The sequence below is a fragment of the Macrobrachium rosenbergii genome, chromosome 9, assembly GCF_040412425.1.
Source record: "Macrobrachium rosenbergii isolate ZJJX-2024 chromosome 9, ASM4041242v1, whole genome shotgun sequence".
Classification (NCBI taxonomy): Eukaryota; Metazoa; Arthropoda; class Malacostraca; order Decapoda; family Palaemonidae; genus Macrobrachium; species Macrobrachium rosenbergii.
In genome coordinates this window covers 31,483,277-31,506,780 of record NC_089749.1, presented here as the reverse complement: position 1 = coordinate 31,506,780, position 23,504 = coordinate 31,483,277, and the positions used below count along the sequence as shown (strand labels likewise).

Sequence of the window (23,504 nt, the reverse complement as noted above, 5' to 3'; positions counted from 1 at the left end):
ACATACTGAGCTGTCAGAAGCACGTTGTCTTCATCATGGACCTTCGATCCCCTGGTTTCTGGGATCTGTGGAATATATGGAGCGGGCCCTTTTTGAACCTGTTTGCCCCTTCAGGGAATCTTTGTCTTCCTCTTTTTTGTTGCCCATACCATCCCTATGGCATGTGCATCAGATACCATGCTACAGACCGGTCCATTGGGCCACCACCTCATGAATTTCATCACAGTCAGGGAGGAGCTACACAAGCTTTAGGCTAACTGCAAGTTGCGTTAACATCTTAGCCCTGTTCTACTGGTATCATGGCTCCCAAACCTGCTTGTTTGTTGGTGAACTCTACAAGATCCTCCCCCGACCGTGTCTTCTCAGACAACCTCGCCCTAAGAGATCTACCTAATTGGTCTGCTCTTGCCCCGACAGGCTCCAGACTGTCCAGAGGCTTGTCAATTGAAGAGTCTTTTCTAGACATGCTGCAGTGGCTATTGCAAGACATAGAAGTCAATCTTCTCTCTTCGTCTGCCAGACTTAAGGGGCGATTTTCCGAAGATGGTGTCTCAAGCACTATGTCTCTTCTGTCGAGACATCCATGGCCCCTTTGTGAATTACCCCGTTTCTTGCTGAGAAAATCTGGAATCTTGTATTCCACCATTTAGGGGTATAGAGACCCAGTTCTTTAGTCATCCCTATCTCAGTGACCTTTCAAGCCCTTGGCACGTCCAAGCAAGGAAGAAGGAGACATGGGTTGCTCATTTTCCCCTGGATATTAGCAAAGAACGAGGACCCTTCCAAGTCCTGGATCCATTTCTTTCTCCCTTAAGAATTTAACAGACACCCTTGACTTCCAGGAGCACCAGACAGCACCTGAACTCATAACTCATCTGGCACCAGCTCTCCTAACGCCAGTTTTTTGCTCTGAACGTCCAGCTCTTCTGGCACCAACCAAAGCCTGGCACCAGCTTATACTTTGAGCGCCCAGAAGTGCTCACTATCTCTGAGGAAGAATAGAGAGCTCTCTGTCCAGCTGGAATGTTCAGGTATTACCTGAAAGGGACTGAAAGTTCAAGACCATCCATACTCCTAGGGTGTCATGACAAGAGTTCGTCTCGTCCTCTGATTAGATCGTCTTGTCCTTTATTTATCCTAATGTACTTTATTTTCTGAGACACTCTCAGATTTAGGAGCATTTTCCTCATATTAAGTGAAAGCTAAAGATGTCAGGACAGCTTCAACATCTTAAGCTTTGAGGCACTACTTGTCCCTTACGTCCATTCTACAATCGTCCTTCTGGAAGTGCAATCTTCGCTTCTCACTGTTTTCAGGAAGTGAAGCAGTGTTAAAATTTGGTAGTACTTTGCGTTTATTAGTAACTGGCTTGGTATCGCAGAAGGAAGCATGGGATTTTCTCCTATCTCTTCACCTTGTAGTAAGGTACCGAGTTTTAGGGAGCCGAGGGGGTACAAGGTACCTGGAGCACCCACCACTCTCAGTGGATGGGTTGTGGTTTTTATTTCAGTGTAGGTGACAGTGTTGTCTGGTCATTTTTATTGCGGTACTGTGCCTAGGGCAAGGGCACTTGTTTTCTATTTTGTAATGCTTTGGCAGCCCTTGGAGTATTCCTCGGCTGCAAAGCTCCCACTAAAGTAGAGGCGACCCTCAGCTTTACTGCCGCACCACTACAGGTTAAGTTGAGCACCAACCAGAGGCAGCTTCTACTGTAGGCTCTCTTAACTAACAAGGAACGACAAGCATTGTACAGGCAGTCCCCAGTTATCAGCGGGGGTTCTGTTCCAACGGTGACAAGTGAAAATTGGCAATTTTCGGCACTTTTTCAGTGCCTGTGTTAGGTATGTATTGGTGCCAGTACGCGGTTATTCATTATATGACTAATGTTTTGGAATAACATGTGTCCATCTGTCCCACTGCCTGTCAGTGTCATTACTTGGTAAGTTACTTATATAAAAATGACATTTATAATTACATGATGGGAGCCCTCTCTCCTCCCCTGTGATGGACGTAAGCATAAACAGAATGAGGCTATCCGCTAATTTGTCCTAGTATTGCCATTAGTGGGCAGTACTGGTCACCTGCACTGAACAATCGAAGCGTTACCGCGAATTTTGAATTTAAGCTGTCATAGTAGTTAAAAACTATAGCTATGTAATTACTTGGTAAGTATATATAAAACTTTATTATAAAAATGTCATGTTTTTAAAATTTCAAATAAAGGATTGTAAACCCGAGTTGCATATTTACCCATTCAGGATGCTGAAAGGTGGAGTTACTGAAGAGGTTAGAGAAAAGAACGTCTGTTAAGCCTATCTGAGTACGGTGGTATCGGATCATCCACCGTGTGTGATTTAAAGATGCAAATTTTTGTTTTTTGCTGAAAACGAAAGCCAGGAAAGTTTGAGTGTTCATAAACATTGAAAGGTACCAGGAATTCAGAATTAAACAGTGCGCTTATGAAGTGGTTTTAGCTCCGATGTAGCGAAGGTGTAAGCATTTCCTGGGAAATGTTATGGAGCAGACCAGAATTTTTCAACCTAACATATGACAGTGATTATTGGCCAGCTTGGATAACGCGTCAATATATGTATGTGTGGAAAATTGTGGAATGATCTGGCAAGACTATGTTTACCTAGGGTTTATCTTTTCGGGTGTTTCTGGCATCCAGCATTTTCTGTGATCTGGCAGTGGCCCAGTCCCAAGGATGCTGAAGTAAATAAATTGGACTGTACCGTAATTTATTTATATATGGCTTACTCATTTAGTTGCCATATTGCATTTTTGTACTAATAGAAGAGTTGATCCAGCTTCAAGGCTTGTTGGTTCTTGTTAAGGGGTGCACGGTAAGCAAATGGTCAAACAAGATAACATAGTAGTAATGCCTCTTTGATGATGTGCTAGGATATCCATGGTTAATTGAGTATTTTCACCATAAAGGATTTCTTCTTTCAACTGTTTCTCTTCAGTCTGTTAATATTTTGCTTTAAAACTGTACAGTATAATTTTGTTTATCTCCAAGTTTAAGTGTTCCATGCTAAATTGTGTATGAATTAAAATTTTTTATATTATACAGTACTGGTATTTTAATTAAATTGAATATGCTTCATATTTTCAGATGGAGAAATTAAATAATAATGAAAGCTCGAAGCATCGACAAATGTCCAGCTTATCAGATAGTCAAATGAAGGCTTTAATTCAAGCATTAGGAAAAGAGTAAGTACATATGCTAGAGTGATAACTTGAAGATTTACTAGAGCCCCAATACTCTAAACTTTTATAGAAAATCTGTGATAGACTAACACATATTCTGCTTCCAGTAACTTTTCAGTACACTTATGATAAGTTTATTCCATTCTGTTCATCTATAGTAGCAATTTTTTACATACATTCGTTACAGACTAGTTGTTGATATCAACTAGCTAAGTGATAGCCATTTTAGCTTTCATTCTCTGGTTGCCATCAATTTTTGCTGTCTTAAAATCAGTAGCATCTGCATCTGCTGCTGTATGGTAGTCAGTTCCTAAATGTTATTTTCTTATGTCATCAATTTTAGAGTAGTGATTTTATAATATTTTATATGTCCATACAGTATGCAAACCTCATCTTGTAATAGTGCTTTAACTACAGCTGAAGTGCATGCAGCGTTATATTGTTGGTGACAGCTTCTCAAGCCATACAACCTTTTACCTCAGGAAAAAAAAAGATGGTTACAAACTGTATACTGTATGCACCATGAAGAACAGTGATTCCCAATAGTAATGGATTTTTTCTTCTGCTAACAAACTTAAATTCCCCCCCCCTCTCTCTCTCTCTCTCTCTCTCTCTCTCTCTCTCTCTCTCTCTCTCTCTCTCTCTCTCTCTCTCTCTCTCTCTCTTTTGGTTTTTTTTTTCAGGTTAGGCTAGGAATGGTCATTAATTTGCAATGCATTGCTTGCAAAATTGGCCTTTGCTCTTAAAAAATAAAATTGAATTCTTCATGGTTTACCTTGCCAGTATGGCTCAAATAATGCCCCTATTACTGGAGTCTTAAGAAGGGCAACATTGATCTTAATTCTTAAGATATCTGCTAAAAATTCTTACATGTCTCCTGAAGTAGACAAGTATTTTGCAGGTTTAGTCATAGTCCATTGGCAGTCTTTAACTTAAGAAAATTCTAATTGTTGAGGTGAACAGGTCCTTCATGTTTTGCAAGTTGACAACACATTCTGACTGTCAGTCATACCAAGAATGAGGACTTTTCTCAGTTCAAAGTTGTGTTGCAGGCCAGTTACTGAAAATCATCAAGAAATAGAGCTTGACCTGCCAGTTCATTGGCTCTTATAATCTGTTGAATTTGTGGACTACTAAGGGATTCAGAACCGATGAAACATGGTTTTTCGGCAATACCTTTTTATCAAAGCATCAGATAAAGGTGAAAGTTGGCAAGTGTATATTTTATAACCCTACCTAATTTTTGCAAGTATTATTTAGTACCTAAGTTTTGATATCTATAGAGTAAAATGAAGGCGCAGATGCTGGAACTGAGAAAATCACAGACAAGGATCCTAAAACTATTCATGATGTAAACATAATGTGACGTCATGAGGCTCTGCCCATCCACCAGGTAGGCAGTAAGTCACTAACAGGTGAATTCAATAATGGCCAGTGGGATATGGAATTGTCCCCGTGGTTGCAGGACTGCAGTTGTATTGTGGCAAGATTTACTATACCATGAATAGGTAATTATTTCTATAATGAGTAATATTTACCTGGCAACACTCATCTCTTGCTGCAGCAAATAGAAGGCTATAGTGTTGAAACCTGAGGTAAAAGAAAACGGATTGGCTGATTGTATACTCGCCCTGAATAGATGTAGATCTAACAAATGAGCTGTAGACTGGTTCATTATGTGGATGAATTACATACATTGAATTATTTGTAAAGTTGAAACAATACGAATATCAAGAAAATGGAAGAATTCCAAGCTAACAACTTAGTCCCAACAACTGCTATGGAAGTTGCGATTAAACCTCCACAAAAATAAAAATAATAATAATAATATTAGGAAAAAGACCTTCTTTAATACAGGTTTTGTTAAACAAAATGGCAGTTTCAACAGCATTTATTTTATATAGTAAACGCTCAATTCGTCTTATCAGTTTTTCTTGTGCTGGAATGGTTGCAAGCAATTGACCGATATTCATATCCAGTGGTATAGTGATGTGTAGGAGGTAGTTCTCATGGAATGTCAACTAGTTTCGCCCTCCTCGTTAGGGCATCATTCAGGACAGGATCGCAGGTGCAGTGGCTGTAATGCGTGGATTTTTCATCTTTTATCCGTGTCTGTTGGTTTGTGGACTTAGTCGCTTCGTTGAGGTTGACTTTAACCCTCGCCCCGAGGACGCCTGAGGGAGGCAGAGGCACTGCCCTTCACCTTGGGAACGATCCGTTAACCCGCCTTCCTCGAGAAATCGCACCATCGCCGATCAGCAGTAGGCTTAGATCAAGGAGAAGACAGCCAATCAGGAGCCACCCTTCCAATGACGTCACGGCCAGATAGCCGATGAAAATGAAGCGACTAAGTCCACAAACCAACGGACATGGATAAAAGATGAAAAATCCACGCATTACAGCCATTGCAGCCTGCGATCATGTCCTGAATGATGCCCTAACGAGGAGGGCAAAACTAGTTGACATTCCACGAGAGCTACCTCCTACACATCATTAAACCACCGGATATGAATATTGGTCAATTGCTTACAACCAATCCAGCGCAAGAAAAATAGTTGATAAGACGAATTGAGCGTTTACTATATAAAATAAATGCTGTTGAAACTGCCATTTTGTTTAACAAAACCTGTATTAAGAAGGTCTTTTTCCTATTATTATTATTATTATTATTATTATTATTATTATTATTATTTTTATTTTTATTTTTGTGGAAGTTTAATCGCAACTTCCATAGCAGTTGTTGGGACTAAGTTGTTAGCTTGGAATTCTTCCATTTTCTTGATATTCGTATTGTTTCTACTTTACAAATAATTCAATGTATGTAATTCATCCACATAATGAAGCAGTCTACTGTTCATTTGTTAGATCTACATCTATTCAGGGCGAGTATACAATCAGACAATACGTTTTGTTTTACCTCAGGTTTCGACACTATTGCCTTCTATTTGCCGCAGCAAGAGACGAGTGTTGCCAGGTAACTATCACTCACTATAGAAATAACGACCTATTCATGCAGAGATCACGAAGCCATCCATGTACGTCTGGTATATTGATGACACCTTTATACGTGCTGGTTCCAGCAAAGAGATTGATGAACTGCGTGCAGCCTTCCACCGACACAGCAGTCTTCGCTTTACCATTGAACACAGCGAGGACGGCCGCCTACCCTTCCTGGATGTCCTTGTTGAGCTGAAGGAGGACTCGTTCTCTACCACGGTGTATGCCAAACCTACGAACCTTGGTATGTGCCTGAACGGTGACACAGAGTGCCCTGAGAGGTACAAGAACTCCACCATCACCGCCTACACGAGGAGGGCCCTTACCCACTGTTCGTTGTGGACTGACACTCACCGTGAAATGGAAAGGGCCTCCCAGGTATTAGTTAATAATGGTCATTCCAACAGGAACATCCAGGCCGCCTACAGAAGGACAATGGAGAAGTGGTATAACCAAGAGGAGAGACGAGTTACACCAGAGATGATCACCCTCTTCTACAAAGGGAATTACCACTCACGATATAAGGAGGACGAACGGGCCCTGAAGAATATAGTTAGGGACAACGTCGCCCCCACCGACAGCAGCAAGAAGATCCAACTGGTTATCTTCTACAGAAGTAAGATGATTTGCAGTCTAGTGATGAAGAACAACCCTGCCCCTCCCCAAGATCCCATGAAGAGGACGAATGTCATATACCGATACACGTGCCCTTTCCGAGGATGCCCCGGAACTTACATCGGCATGACATCCTTGCGCCTCTCCAAACAGATCTTCCATGTCCAGGAGGGAACCATCTTTAATCACTGTAAGACTGCCCACAACCAGAGGATCATGCCGCAGCGACGTTTTTGGACATTTTGAAATTATTGACAACACCCCCGACCTTCGTCGTCTTCACATCCTAGAGGCGCTGCACATAAGGAAGGAAAAACCGAGCCGTAATGTAACTCAGGAGACCTTCCTTCTCCCTACAGCCGTCAGGAAAGCTGAGGACACCCAGGCAAGACCCGCATCCCAACCTACCCCACCAGGACGACCTCCAGAGCACCAAGGGTGATCGCTTAGTGAGATCTCTTCCCAAGGATGAACTGCAAGATCGCCCTCGCACCCACCTACGACCCAAAGACGCCCTGACGTCGAGGATGACTTTAACTCTCTCCCTGAGGACGCCCTCCCAACACCTGAGGGAGGCAGAGGCGCTGCCCTTCACCTTGGGAACGATCAGTTAACCCGCCTTCCTTGAGAAATTGTACTGTTGCCGATCAGCAGTAGGCTTAGATCGAGGAGAAGACAGCCAACCAGGAGCCGCCCTTCCAATGACGTCACGGCTGGATAGCCAATAAAAATGAAGCGACTAAGTCCACAAACCAACAGACACGGATAAAAGATGAAAAATCCACGCATTACAGCCATTGCAGCCTGCGATCATGTCCTGAATGATGCCCTAACGAGGAGGGCGAAACTAGTTGACATTCCACGAGAGCTACCTCCTACACATCATTAAACCACCGGATATGAATATTGGTCAGTTGCTTACAACCAATCCAGCACAAGAAAAACAGTTGATAAGACAAATTGAGCGTTTACTGTATAAAATAAATGCTGTTGAAACTGCCATTTTGTTTAACAAAACCTGTATTAAAGAAGGTCTTTTTCCTAATATTATTATTATTATTACTATTATTATTTTTATTTTTGTGGAGGTTTAATCGCAACTTCCATAGCAGTTGTTGGGACTAAGTTGTTAGCATGGAATTCTTCCATTTTCTTGATATTAGTATTGTTTCTACTTTACAAATAATTCAATATATGTAATTCATCCACATAATGAACCAGTCTACTGTTCATTTGTTAGATCTACATCTATTCAGGGCGAGTATACAATCAGGCAATCCGTTTTGTTTTACCTCAGGTTTCGACACTATAGCCTTCTATTTGCTGCAGCAAGAGATGAGTGTTGCCAGGTAACTATCACTCACTATAGAAATAACGACCTATTCATGCAGAGATCACGAAGCCATCCATGTACGTCCGGTATATTGATGACACCTTTATACGTGCTGGTTCCAGCAAAGAGATTAATGAACTGCGTGCAGCCTTCCACCGACACAGCAGTCTTCGCTTTACCATTGAACACAGCGAGGATGGCCGCCTACCCTTCCTGGATGTCCTTGTTGAGCTGAAGGAGGACTCGTTCTCTACCACGGTGTATGCCAAACCTACGAACCTTGGTATGTGCCTGAACGGCGACACAGAGTGCCCTGAGAGATACAAGAACTCCACCATCACCGCCTACGCGAGGAGGGCCCTTACCCACTGTTCGTTGTACACAAAAAAAATTAACAAGCATGAAAATACATCTTACTTCATCACTTACCGGTGTGTGCTGCCCTTGGTGCTTGCAATGGCCAGATGTTTTTAAAACTTGTGAGGAGGTTCACAATCCTTCACCAGCTCGACTGTGTTGCCAAGGCTGACATCATAATCTTCCTCTGCCTCCTGTGGTTCCCAGGAGACATTAAGTGGTGAAGTGGTTGGAAGAAGCTTACGGTGCCTAGAGGGTCAGGGTCATTGAAGTTGAGCAGTGACAAAACAGATTCTTGCCTGAAGGAGCCCCGCATATCAACAAAGACAGCAGAAGATGCATTCACCTACGGTTCCAAGCTGAAGGACTGAGTTACCGAAGAAGTGGATGGCAATGGGCCTGGGTGCATGGGGGTTTGGGATCTGGAGAAGCTTTCGAGGGTACATTACTTTGACAATATGAACGACGATTCTACTTCACAATGACAACCTTTCAATACTCTCGCAATTAAGCAGCCACATCCAAGACCCTGGGAAAGTCAATGGGGTCTATGTTAGGGTCCTCCAATATATCAGTAGAGTCGACCCCTGGTATTCGTGGGGGATAGGAACCACAACCCCCTGTGAATAGCAAAAATCTGCGAATACTTGACACTCCCTAAAAATGCTTTTAACTGCTTGTTTTAATTGTTCAAACACCAAAGGCCCCCTCAAAAAATGCTTATAACTGCCTATTTTAATAGTTCAACCACCAAATATACTTTAACTCTTAAGGGATGGGCTAAATATATTAAATGCACCCCCAGACCGGGCAAACTTTAAGATTGGCCAACTTAAGAAAACACATCAATGGAAAGTGGAAGATATGCAAATGCACATGGTGTAACAAAAAAATTCTAAAAATTTTTCCATACCTTCTACAGGAAGTTGAAAGTGACTACAGGCAGTCCCCTGTTATTGGCGGGGTCCCGTTCCCGACAGCGTGATGATAACCGAAAATCAGCGATAATAGCGCCACCTCCTGTTATCGGCGCCGATAACCAGGGACCAGCGCCACCAATAACCATGGATCAGCGCTGATAACCAGGAATCAGTGTCGAAAATTCGGTTATCGTCATCGCTAGACAAGTGCCGTAAAACCAGATCGCCGATAACCGGGGACTGCCTGTATTTACAACCCAGTGTGGGGCCTCTTATACAAGACACTCATAAAAATATGGTAATTTTACCAAGTTATGTTTTTTCTAATAATTTGATTTTATTTTGTAAAATTACAATTACAACTTACACATTGGAAAGGCGTTCCTGTGCATCAACTTTCTGATTCGGAATCTTCCAGTCTGCGCAAGAAGCCATATCGCTACTCCTCTTCTTCGCGCCGACTCAAGAGACATGCGAATATTAGCGATTCTTCTCCCCTGGCTGTCAAGAGGTACAGAGACTAGCCCTCAACCTTCCTGCAGCTTTCAAGTCCAGCCTGATTCTCCTGCTCATCTTCGTTATTTCTTTGAAGACAGTCCTAAGCGCTATAAGAGTTCTAAGCACCCACCTTCTTCCGAGCGCCAAGCGCCCGCCAACTTGGGCCAGACTTCTGCTGATGAGCACTTGCTGGCTCACGCCAGAATACCGTCAATGAGCCCCAGAATTCCGCCAATGAGTGCCCGGCGCCTGCCAATTCACGCCAGATTTCTACCAATGAGTGCCTGCCGTCTCGCACCAGACTTCAGCTCTAAAGCACCTGGCGCCAACTCCCGAACTTTCAACGCCAACAACCGAATTCCCAACTTCTTCTGGAACCAATGCACCTTCCTCAGCTGTTCCGTCTCCCTCATCGGTCCAGGAAGATTCTTTAGCCCCACTCAAGTGCCAATTGACCAAGCTTATGGATCTTTTGAAGAAATCTGCGTCTGCTCCAGAGTCCAAGGATAAATCATTGTCTCCTATCTCTTTGGAGGAGGAAGATATTGTTCAGGATATGGTCCCCTCTTCTTCCTACTCGCCTCTCCTACGTTTCCTCATGGAGAATTACCCGGACTTCTTCATGCCTGCTTCACCTATTTCTCCAGCTTCTACCTACCTCATAAAAAAGCATTCATCGAAAGGTACCAGACTACCCAAGCTTGTTCTTTCCTCCTCCTCCTCGAAGAAAGCTCTCAAAGAAGTTCATGCCTGGCTGGCCGCTAAGAGAGAACAGGGCAAAGCGACTTTTGCCTTTCTGCCCAGCAAATTGTTGAAGATGAGATACTCTTACTATGCCACCGGGAAAGCTCCTTCCTTGGGAGTTCCTGCCTCCTCCCAAGGTGACTTCTGTGGTCTGGTGGATTCATCTTGCAGAAAGGCTTTATTGTCAGCCAAGATAATGTTTTCCTTAGTTGAACTAGACCACCTTATCAAGAATATTTTTAAGGTGTTTGAGATATTTAGTTTCCTAGATTGGGCCATCGGGGTGCTAGGGAGTAAGATTGAAGACTGCCTGGATTTAGCTGAAGATCTTGCCTCCGATTGACTAGGAGTTATTTCATGCTCAGACAGAGCAATTAGAGATGGCTCTTTAGAACTCGCCTCCCGTTTTTTATGGGCGTCCTTAAGAAGAGGGAGCTCTGGTGTTTGTTTGCCTCGAAAGGAGTCTTGCCGACTCAGAAGTCAGCTCTACTTTTCGCTGCCTTAGACAAGTCTCACCTCTTTCCTCAACACATAGTGAAGGATATTCTTTTAGAATTACAGAGCAAGTCCACCTCTGACTTGTTGACTCAGTCCACTAGGCGTCCTAAGGAGCCTGTGCCTTCCTTATCTAGATCATTCTCCCCTCTTCAGTCTCAGCCCTTTCGTGGAGAGAGAGCTATGACCCAGCCTCAACCTAGATCAAACTTCTGACCTCCTATGAAGTCCATTAAGAGGTCTTCTTTCAAATCCAACCCCAAGAAGTGAGAAGTTAGTCCTCCGTGCCCAGGTAGGAGCCAGACTTCTGCTTTTCTGGAAGGAATGGGAGAACAGAGGAGCAGACCCCTGGGTGATCAAGGTTCTCAAGGAGGGCTACTCATTCCTTTCGTAAAGACTCCTCCTTTTGTTACATCTCCAATCACCTTGACAGCGTACTCAAAAGGTTCCACAAAGTTTTTGGCCCTCTTTCAAGAAGTCAAACTCCTTCTTTCTAAAGGGGTAGTGCTAGAGCCCCACTCAGAAGGTTTCTACAATCGCCTTTTCGTGGTTCCGAAGGCCTCGGGGGGCTGGAGGCCCGTTCTGGATGTAAGCGCCTTGAATGTGTTCGTACTGAAGACCAAGTTTCACAAGGAGACTGTTCGCCCTGTCATGTCCTCAGTACAACAGGGGGACTGGATGGTCACCCTGGATATGCAGGATGCATATTTTCACATCCCTGTTCATCCAGACTCACGGAAATTTCTACGCTTCGTTTTTCAGGGCAGAATACTACAGTTCCGGGCCCTGTGCTTCGTCTTATCGATGGCTCCTCAAGTTTTCACACGAATCCTTGCTCCTCTGGGGAATTGGCTTCACCTTCTGGGAATCAACATCAACTTATATCTAGACGATTGGCTTCTCCGATCGTCGTCAAAGGAAAAGTGCGCGGAGGACTTGAGAACAACTCTTCGCCTGACACAGGAGTTAGGCATCCTCATAAACAAGAAGAAATCCCTTCTGATTCCGTCTCAGGAGATTCCCTATTTAGGGATGATACTGAACTCTCAGACTTTTCTGGCTTTTCTGTCGCCCAAAAGAGTCGAGAACTGCCTTAAGACTGTCAGTCAGTTCCTTGCTCCTCCTTTCTGCTTGGCAGTGCAGTGGATGAGTCTTCTAGGGACCCTTGCTTCATTAAAGCAGTTTGTAAATCTAAGCAGACTGCACATGAGACCCCTCCAGTTTTTCCTCAAAGCAAATTGGTGAAGAAAAACCCAACCAGACTCTTTCATCTTCCCAATTATTTCGGAAATCAAAGAGGATCTCCAGTGGTGGTTGTGCGGAGAAAGTCTTAGGGAAGGAAAGTCCCTTCTCCCAGTGCGCCCAGACTTTCAATTTTATTCAGATGCCTCCGACCTAGGCTTGGGCGCTCTTTTGGAAGGTTGGGAAGTCTCCGGAACATGGACTACAGTACAACAGAATGCTCACACCAACATAAAGGAACTGAGAGCAATTCACCTGGGCCTTCAATACTTCTTGGATATGGTCCGCAGCAAGAAGATTATAGTACACGCGGACAACACCAGAGCTCTTGTATATATTCGCAAATGGGGGGGGGCACTCATTCCTTCTCCCTGTACGAGGCAGCGAAGGATCTCCTTCTGTGGGCGAAAGAGAACCAAGTCTTTCTTGTCACCCGGTTCATTCAAGGGAGGATGAACGTGATTGAACATGATTGCAGACAATTTCCAACCAAATGCAAGCCCATATTCGCCTCACACTACCTCAAGGACATAGAAACTGTATTTGAAAATTGTAGCACTTTAGGACCTTTATCCGTGGCTGGCATTGTGCTGGGAGAGGAAGCATGAGGAATCTATCTGTTCCTTTGCTATCCACTCGCCTTGACTTAACCCTTAAACGCCTACTGGACGTATCATACGTCGACTAAAATTGTGTGTTGGGTGCCAAGTGGACGTACCGTACGTCGACTACAAAAAATTTCAACCTTCGGTCAACTTTGACTCGACCGAAATGGTCGAAAAATGTAATTGTAAGCTAAAACTCTTACATTCTAGTAATATTCAATCATGTACCTTCATTTTGCAACAAATTGGAAGTCTCTAGCACAATATTTCGATTTATGGTGAATTTTTAAAAAAACTTTTTCTTATGCCCCGCTGATAACTCGGCGAAAATTTCAGAAATTCTTTTGTCATTTTGTTGTAATTTTTGCACTGTTCTATATTAGCCGTTACATAAAGTTTTATATATGAAAATGTGCGCAATTTCATGTACAATACAACAGAAAATAACTCATGGTTGTAGCTTTTATCAGTTTTGAAATATTTTCATATAAATCACGATAAATAGAAAAAATTCGACTTTCGGTCAACTTTAACTCGACTGAAATGGTCGAAAACTGCAATTATAAGCTAAAACACTTACAGTCTAGTAATATTCAATCAATTAGCTTCATTTTTCAACAAACGGGAAGTCTCTAGCACAATATTTCAATTTATGGTGAATTTTTGAAAAAAACATTTTTTTACATCTGCACATTACGAATTCATGCATCATTTTGTGATAATATTTTCTCTGTGTTGCTTTGATCATTTTACAATTTGTTATATACCAAAATCATCGCAATTTAGTGTACAATATAACTAAAAAAAATTAACTCATTAGCTTTAACCGTTGTGCTTACAGCGCGATTTGTATACAATTATATAAGAGTTTTTTTTTCACTGTCATATATTCCAATATTTATATATGATAATGATATTTTTTTTCATTTCTGATGGTTGCATACTAAACTTCAGGCAATGACAAAAAAAGGAGCCAAAAATGAACTCTTAATCTTAAAAACTAAGCGTGCTGTGATTTTTTGAAAAAAACTTTTTTTCCGCTTCACGCTAACTCACCGAACGCCGCCGGCATACGGGAGACGTTTTTGTAAATAGAGGCTCGGCGTTTAAGGGTTAAGGTTTTGAGTCGTTGGGAAGCCTGGGGGTACACTGTACCTGGAGTACCCACCATTTCGTACTTTATCTTTGATAATGGTTGGGTTTTTGGGTTTTATTCTGTGGTGTAGGTGACAGTGTTTTCATTTTGTATTCTGGTCTTTGCCCAAGGCAAGGGCATCTTTTAAAAAACTTTGTCAGCATACGGTGTACTTCCTCCGCTGCAAAGTTTCCCACTAATGTAGTAGTGACCCTTGGCTATACTGCCACATCCACTACAAGTTGAGAGAAGTGCCGACCAGAGGCAGTACCTTCCTGCAGCAGCTCTCTTAGCAGGTAGGAAACAACAAACATTTATTCAATGTTAGCAACCTTTCTAGTTCAAACTCATTACTTACTTAATGTTTTGGAGTAGAATATGTCCATGCTCTTTCCCACCTCCTTACAATGTGGAATCAGCTATGTAATTACTTGGTAAGTTACTATATAAAAATGACATTTTTATGATAAAATAAAGTTTTACATATACTTATCAAGTAATTACATGATCGGAGCCTGCCCTCCTCCCCTTGCATGAACATAAGAGCATAAAACAAATTGAGCTGTCCGCTGGTTTGTTTCCTTGAGTCCCGGATGGTGGCGGGACATTGTCACCTACACACTAACGATAACAGCACCACCATGTGAATTTTGAATTTCTAAGCTGCCGTAGGTTAGGGAACCAATAGCTATGTAATTACTTGGTAAGTATATATAAAACTTTATTTTATTATAAAAATGTAATTTTTTCTAATATGTCTTTTCAAAATTACAATTATAGCTGACATACTATCATAAAACATAAGAACTAAAACCAACAGCAATCCCTGGGTATGAGCAAATAAATAAAAAGACGTCATGGGATAGAGAGGGGCAGTACATTCCCCATCAAGTCTCAAGGCACACTAATCCCCCCCCCCCCCTCTGTCCTGTGCTGAGCTACACAGTTGCTGTAAGTCATTTATCAGCCATTGAAGTGCTATAAACATCTTTCTTGCTAAATTCATCCAAATTGTATGGCATTTTATATTAATGCTCATACGAGTTAGTCTGTCCATCACTCAAAACCTGTTATAAATACTCATATGATGATGCCCGTCCATTAAGGGTTAAACCATCATCCTAAAACACTTTAATATTATTTTAAAGTTATTTTGGTATCACTTTAATATTTTAATATTTAAATATCACTAATATTTTCATACCATTTCAATATCACTTTAATATAATTTCAGTACGTATAATTTCTGAGCATCATATCTATAATGTGAGAAAACTGGTTTATGAGCTGTAGCTACCAACAGTTCGCTATAAGGAGGTCCCTTGGGTACTATAAAGGGGTCCCTCCTAAACCTATGCAGGGGAGGAAACTGGTTTATTACCAGTCAGTGCTTAAAAACCTGTTTCTTTCCACATAAGTCTCTCTCTCTCTCTCTCTCTCTGAGTTATTATTTAATCCAATTACAGTACCATTATTACAGGTACAGTATTAATATCATTTAAATCTTGTTACTATTTGAAAATTAGTACTTATTACCTGTATTATTACAGATACAGTATTATTATCTTTTAATCTTATTATTATTCAATTTTGTTAATCTTAATATTTGAAAATTAATAAATAATTTTTTTATCGTAAAAAAATGCATTTAGTCACGAAAACAGCTTGAAAATACAGTAATTAGTAAATATTGCTCTACGAAAAAATCTGTGAGTTACTGAATTTTCTGCGATTTATGGAAAAATATGTTCCAAAGAAAAATCATTGAATAAGTGGGGGTTGACTGTAACTGTGTCGAACTCTGTTAGAATATTCTTGTATAAGGGCAGTTGTCGTGGAACAGCCTTGACATTGTCGTCAACATCTTCAGTTGCTTCCGCTTCACCAACAACTGCAGCAGCCATCTTGCTCTCAGAGAGAAGTTGGTAGCCAAGGTCGCCACCGTCGTCAGCCAGCCACTCCCATATGTCATCCTTGGGAATGTCATCGCCTCCAGTCGCAAGTGTGGCATGGAAATTGTTGACTTTGAACCTCAGGAAGTCTTCACAGCCTCTTCTCTATTCAGCATATGATTCCAGGCGTGGTTGAGGGTCTCCACAGTGACATCCTTCCAATAATTGGGGAAGCTGTATATGGCAGACAAGGGAATGAAGATTGTGTTGACAAATTTGGATATGGAGAGAGAAATGAGAGGGGAGATGACTTGATCAATTTTGCTGTAGCACATGGCTTCAAGATCATGAACACATTCTTTCAAAAGAGTGAAAACAAGAGATGGACATGGTGAAGCCCAAACCATGAAACATGAGATGAAATAGACTACATACTTGCAGACAAACATATATGTAGTTAAAAATGTTGATGTCCTGAACCAAGTCAACATAGGCAGTGATCACAGGATGGGAAGATGCAAAATCCAAATCAACACCAAACAAGAAAGACAAAAACTATTCTTCTCAAGACCAGAACGTATCAAAATATCTGAAGCTCTCAAATCTACACTTCAGATAGAGTTAAAAGAACTGCTACGAGATTCTTGAAAATTTAGAAGACTAAAACAGTAATGAAAATGATCTTGAAAATTTGAATAATAATATCATTATCCCATTGAAAGAAATAGCAAAGAATTTCCAGGACAGAAAGCTCTCCAACAACAGCAAACTCTTCGAAGAAACAAAGAACCTCATGAAAAAACATAGAAATCTCAAGCCCTCATCAACAGTGCGGGAGAAAATTGAAGCAGCAGAACTAAACAAAACTATACAGAAAAAGCAATGAGAAGACCTTTGCAATAGAACAACAGAAATAGTTGAAGATGTCATTAAACAGGGCAGAGGGTTTAGAACAGCAATAAGAAAACTCAGCCAAGGGAAGCTGCAATTCACTGGGGTACTAGAAGAAGACAGATCCCTTACAACCAACCGTGATGGAATAGTTAAGCAAGCAAGAGAGTACTACCAAAAGCTTTACTCCTCAGAAAGACCCCATTACCATCTTCGTGAAAGAGAAAATTAACGCCTATCTCATGACTTTCCAGAGATCACAGCATACAAGGTGCGACTTGTTATCAAGCAAATGAAGAAGGGGAAAGCACCGGGACCAGATAACATCACATTGGACCTAATAACAGATGCTGATGAGCCAATCCAAGTCAGACTGGCGCGACTATTCAATGAATGTCTTAAGAAGAGCAAAATGCCCGAAGAGTGGAATAAAGCCATCTTCATTCTACTCTACAAAAAAGGCGACCCCAGGGACATGAACAACCAACGACCAGTCAGCCTCCTTAATGTTATTTATAAGATCTTCACCAGAATTATCACTAATTGAACTGCAGGTAAGCTTGATGAAAATCAGCCAAGGGAACAAGCAGGCTTTAGAAGAGGCTACTCCACAATTGACCATCTACAAACAGTAAACCAGATCATTGAAAAAACAAACAAATATAAAATTCACTAGTAGTAACACTTGTAGATTACACCAAAGCATCTGACTTGGTCGAAACTGAGGAGGTCATGTCAGCGCTGGAAGAACAGGGAGTTGACTCAGTTTACATCAATGTCCTCCGTCACATCTATGACCATGAAACATCATTTATTCGCTTCCACAAGGACTCAGAACCATTCCAACTCAAGAGAGGAGACAAGTTGACACAAGCTCACCCAAACTGTTTACTGCCTGCATGGAGAGAGCTTTTTGACAACTCAACTGGCAAGGAAAAAGGATAATAATAGATGGAGAATACCTAAGTCACCTAAGATTTGCTGATGACATTATCATTGCCCCCACCAAAGAGGAGCTTCAACAAATGCTCACCGAACTAAGTGAAGCAAGCAAATCAGTAGGCCTCCACACGAACTTTCGTAAGACCAAAGTCATGAGCAATAAATACACTAAAAATGCAGATGACATACTTGAAATTGAAAATCAACAAATTGAGGAAGTGGAACACTACATCTACTTTGGACAATGAATCTCTCTGCTTGATGCCTCCAAAGAGAGTGAAATAAAAAGAATAACCCTCAGGTGGCAGGCACTTGTAAGAGCCAGTACATTGTTAAAAAATAAGAAGATTTCTATCATCTTAAAAAGGAAAGTCTATGATCAGTGTATCCTCCCCACTGTCACCTATGGGGCCAAAACTTGAAAACTAACAAAAAAGCTTTCCCTTAAATTACGAACAATGCAGAGGGCACATGAGAGAATTATGCTAGATCTAACTTGGAAGGATAGAAAAACAGCTAAATGGATATGTCAAAAAACTAAAAGGATATCCTTGAAACCATCAGTAAGCTCAAGTGGAACTGGGCAGGGCACATTGCCAGGATGACAGACAACAGATGGACACCACGAACAACCTTCTGGATGCCCCGAGGATACACAAGAAACCGAGGAAGACAAAAAACCTGCTGGTGAGATGACTTAGACCAACATAAATAACAGTGGCACAGAGCAACGGAGGATAGAAATCTGTGGAGGAACCTGGGGATGGCCTACATCCAACAAAGGACTTTTGAAGGCTGAAATATATATATATATATATATATATATATATATATATATATATATATATATATATATATATATATATATATATATATATATATATATATATATATAAATATAATAATCTTTGGTCCTTGGTCTGGATGTGCCAGATAATTTTGAGTTCTGGATAAGGAAGATCCAGATAATCAAGGGATTACCGTGTTTCACACCTCTAGCGTATCACCCAGTCCCCTAGAAAACAATAGCTTTCTCTACTTTAAGAAATGGTTGAGATGATCTGGTCTATTCCAGTATTTAAAGTTGAGGACCTTTGCTCATTAAAATTTAAGAATCTGAATTTCAGTTGATAGCTGCAGCTCAGTTCAAGATTTTTTGTGGATTTTCAATTTTTTTATGGAATTGGCACCCCAAACCCCTGTGAAATATATAAAACAAAAAGGTTCAGATTATTGCAGTTTATGTAGATGGATCGAAATCTTACTCTAGTGTAGGATTTACTGCAGTATTGTCTAATGAAACAAACTAGATTTTTTTTTTTACCCAGCATTGTAATGCATTTGTTTTCCCAAGAGAACTACAAGCACAGAGATTTCTCATTTTCTATGGCTTCTAGTTTTATGAGACCATCCAAAATTATTGTTGTGAAAATCCCTTGGTTCAACAAATTTAAGTTTTCATCTCACAGATTGTTTGGAATTGGTATAATTCTGAAATATGTTAGAGTACCTGCAAATGTAGGTATTACAGAAAATGAAGATGCTTATAAAGCTGCCATCATTATGACTAGATAAAATATGTACCTCTAAATACTAGTGATCTGGTATTGTTTATAGAACCCAATATCTTCAGGGAAAGACAGCCATTGTAGAATCATGAATCTGAAAATAACAAATGAAAACAGGTTAAACCAACTGTTGGACTGTGGCCTTCATTCCAAAAAAGTACTCTATATTTTAGTAGATAATATCCCATTTCGAATTGGTCTTTCATTTGACCTGTGGATATTTCATGAATAACCGACATGACCCAGTCCATTAATACAGAACATTTACAATCAAACATATCTTCAGTGATTGTCCAGCTTTCAAATATTTGTTTTTGATACTTGGCACATGTTGCTTGAAGGAAATTTTGTTATGAGTCCTCATGATTTCCTATCAATAATGAAAATGTTACAAATTTGCAAAATATTAAATAAGAAATAGTATTGTTTACTCATTAAGAACAAACCCTTTTGGCCAGTCTTATAAGGTTAAAAATGTGATCTTGTTACATTATTTTAATGATAATGATAATCCATACCCTTGGAGATGAAGCTCTATGTCTTTGTTAATGTTCAGCTAGTCATTCCCTTTGTACTGTTAGATTTGACAGTAGTTAGGCAAGGATTTGTAGCTATGAAACATGAATTTACACAAGATTGTGGCCATATAGATTTTTATTGGGATTTTCATGCCATTAATCACTTATGATGCATTTTTTATTTTCAGAGGAGAAAAAATATCTGTTTTGGTGGACAGAGTAAATGAGGTGAAGCAAGATTTGCGGTTATGATGAGAATTTAGAAATAGCTGCGTTTCATGTGAGACTGCTACTTTAGTCATGATCTGCATTTTGGCTGTGAGAGCTATGCCCTTCATCAAATTTTCCTTAATATGCAATTATTTTTTCCATCAAGTAGTCATTAAATCGAAATAGGTGTAAACTGTGTAAATGTATCCAATTTCTATTGTGCATGGAAATAGACATGAGTAATAATGAATAATCCAAGATAAAATTTTAAATTTATTCCAGTGATCACTTACCACCTGTGAATGAGAAAAATTGAAGCCTAGTGTTACTTAATATTCGAATCTTTATTTGGTTTTTCTTCTTATACTAAGTGTCTGAAATATATTTTACATTTCTACAGTTTTATAAAAAGTGCCAGATTTATTATGTATGTCATAATAGTTTGCAACAAGAGATAGGATGAAAACTACCTTCTCTCTTGTTTGTTAAGCTTCCATCATAATCATTATCCTGATGATTTCTGTTGAATGTACAGTATTATATATAGAGTCCATGGTATGGTTGTTTAGTGTTTCAAGGGATGTCACTGCATCAAAGACAAGAGTGGTATACTATACAATTCTGTACTTCCCAAAAAGCCAAGTAAAGGGGCTTGTGCAATAGAGGCATATTCCCTTGAGGGTAATGTGGGTTCTCAACTTTTCGTGTAATAGAGCAACTTGCCAACTTTTATATGCACAAAGTTTACAAATATGTAAATCTTAATTGGTATTTTATCCTTATGTTTTAGAAGCTGGTACAAATATTTCTGGAATATTATTCTCTCAAAATGGTTGTGGATAGTGACATGAGTGAAAAATATGTATGCCGGAAGTGTGTTATTTTTACTTTGACCTCTGCCATTTTTCAATACATTGAACATTCCATCGCAGTGGCACAAAACTGGTAGATGTTTCTTTTGTTTGACTGGTTACACATAAAATGAGTTTGTCCTCCAAGAAAGGCCAAGTTTCTTTCCTTGATTGTCTCTCTTTTTTTATTTTAGGATTACAGGGAAGGACATTTTATATCAAATAATGTGGTGTACGTGATTGAGTTAACATTTTGGACTTCATTTGCAGTTGATTTTTAGGACTTATTTTTTTATATTATGTTCTAGCTGGAGAGTTTTCAAGAATATTGCAACTGATACTCTATTGTCAGTGAATGTAGGTAACCTCAAATAAGAGTATGATTTGAAAAGATTAGTAGTATTTTGTCTTTTTTATAAGATTTGACTTTTTTCTGTCAAAGAAGAAACTTTTTACTGTACAGAAAGCAAAGAATCACATGATATTCAGTGCTTATTTTTATAAAGCTGTGTAGAAGTTTTTGTTGTGTAATTTATGCTCTTGATTTTTTAAGTTGGTGTAAATAGGCAGCATATAAAAAATTAAAACTATGATTTATACATGTGTATTATTAACTTTCTCATACATTAAGTGTTTACTGGATTTTTAAGTTATTTGGGACAGCAGTATTCTTATGACAATTGTTGGTATTTAAGCAACTATTCTGATGGATGAGAAAGGAACTACAATATAGTTGCATGTTCCTCTTTTCTCAAGTTATTGTTGTCCATCACTGTTGATGCTTTTCTTGGTTCCCTTCCTGTCCTTCTATGTTATAGCTAATAAGGTAAGAATTCATGTGGCAGTGAAGGTTGAGTGCTCATAACTTGTAACCCTGTTCTACGTCTAGTTTGTTCCTAAGGGGATACAACCATCGCCATATATATACAGTCATACCTCGAAATTACGCGAGGTTAGGTTCCGGAGCCCCTCGTGCAAGGTGAATTTTCGCGTAAGTTTGGCATGGTCTTTAAAAATGCTAATAAATGTTTATTTCAGAGTTTAAATACTAAATATGACCCTAATCATGCTCATTTAAAAGCTAACTTTTAAATGAACTAATGTTAGTGTAATTTTATTTAAAATTTAGCTTATTACCCTTAAAAAAGGAATACAGTAAATGGTTGACATAAAAATTGAGTACTGCAGTTTCATAATAGCGCATTTACAGTAGGTGCGTACGTATACTAATGTTACCCCTAATTCATGGGATGCCGTTTTCTTTGTCACTTAGAGTAAAAGCCGTTTTCTTTGCGTCACTAGGCAAAACGTCATGTGTCAGTCAACAAAAGTACAATTCCATAAAATATCGAAAACATGTACATAATGTTCGTAGAAGGTAGTACAGTACAGGTAAAATTCAATCAATTTAAAATTATATACTGTACAGGTAATGACGTACAGAGAAATAATAAGTTGTAAAAGTATGTTTGAGCACTAACTATGAATGAGAGAGAGAGAGATACTGTAATAAAGTAACTGTACTGCTTTTGTATCGTATTTATGCGCAAATATATAAATACAAATTTTCCATTCTGATTTTACACCTAAAAACATGAAAACTTAAAAATTATACACACTTTCTACAGGGGTATCATCTTTGAAAAATGCAGTAACTAAGGGTATCACATCTTGTAAAAGTACACGAACTGAATGTGCTGTAACTACTTGCACATACAGATTGCACCAGCACTTTTCTCCGAGGTGAACAGAGTAATTTTCAAAGAATGACACTTATACAACTCTTAGTTACATCTCTGATATTACATTAACGAATTCATTTTATCAAATGAGCGCGACTGAACAACCTCATCTCAAGGTCATGTAAAGTCCTTGTGACAAAGACTTTGCAAATGGATATAATACTTGTATGATATTTATGTACAGAAATATAAATATAAATTTTCCATATCGATTTTACAGTTAAAAGCATGAAAACTTATAAATGTACTTCAAACATTAAACAAGCATTTTCTGCAGGGTATCATCTTTGAAAAGTGCAGTAACTTTGCAAATGGGTATCACATCTTGTAAAAGTACACCAAGTGAATGTGCTGAAATTACCTTTGCATCATATTTATGCATGTACAAAAATAAAAATAATACATTTTCGATACAGATTGTACACATGAAAGCATGAAATGCGTTTTTCATAGAGATTTTACACATGAAAGCATGAAATGCATTTTTCATAGAGATTTTACACATTAAAACAAATGCATTTTTCATACAGATTTTACACACAAAAGCATGAAATGCATTTTTCATACAGATTTTACACATAAAAGAATGAAATGCATTTTTCATACAGATTTTACCCATAAAAGCATGAAAACTTGTAAATTACTTCAAAAATTAAACACCCACTTCTGCAGGGTTTCTCGAGAATTTCGTGTCTGTGAAAAAATCGCATATGCCCATTAGTTAGGTTCCAGTGAA

At 39.6% G+C, this 23,504-nt stretch overlaps 1 protein-coding gene and 1 long non-coding RNA gene across 3 annotated transcripts in view; one reads left to right on the top strand and one right to left on the bottom strand.

Annotated features, from left to right (window-relative positions):
• mbo (Nuclear pore complex protein Nup88) overlaps positions 1 to 21,625 on the top strand; it is a 200,035-nt gene extending 178,410 nt beyond the window's left edge. For both annotated transcript variants that reach the window (XR_010854060.1, XM_067108865.1), the window contains 2 exons: positions 3,119 to 3,216; positions 20,154 to 21,625. Coding sequence is in view for 1 of the 2 variants with exons in the window: in XM_067108865.1 (XP_066964966.1) it covers positions 3,119 to 3,216; positions 20,154 to 20,217 (162 nt within the window). In the remaining variant the exon portion in view is untranslated. The remainder of the gene's footprint in view (positions 1 to 3,118; positions 3,217 to 20,153) is intronic.
• The window catches only part of LOC136841675 (uncharacterized), a 234,627-nt gene that overhangs the window by 64,106 nt on the left and 147,017 nt on the right, over positions 1 to 23,504 (bottom strand). The gene's annotated exons all lie outside the window — the stretch shown is intronic.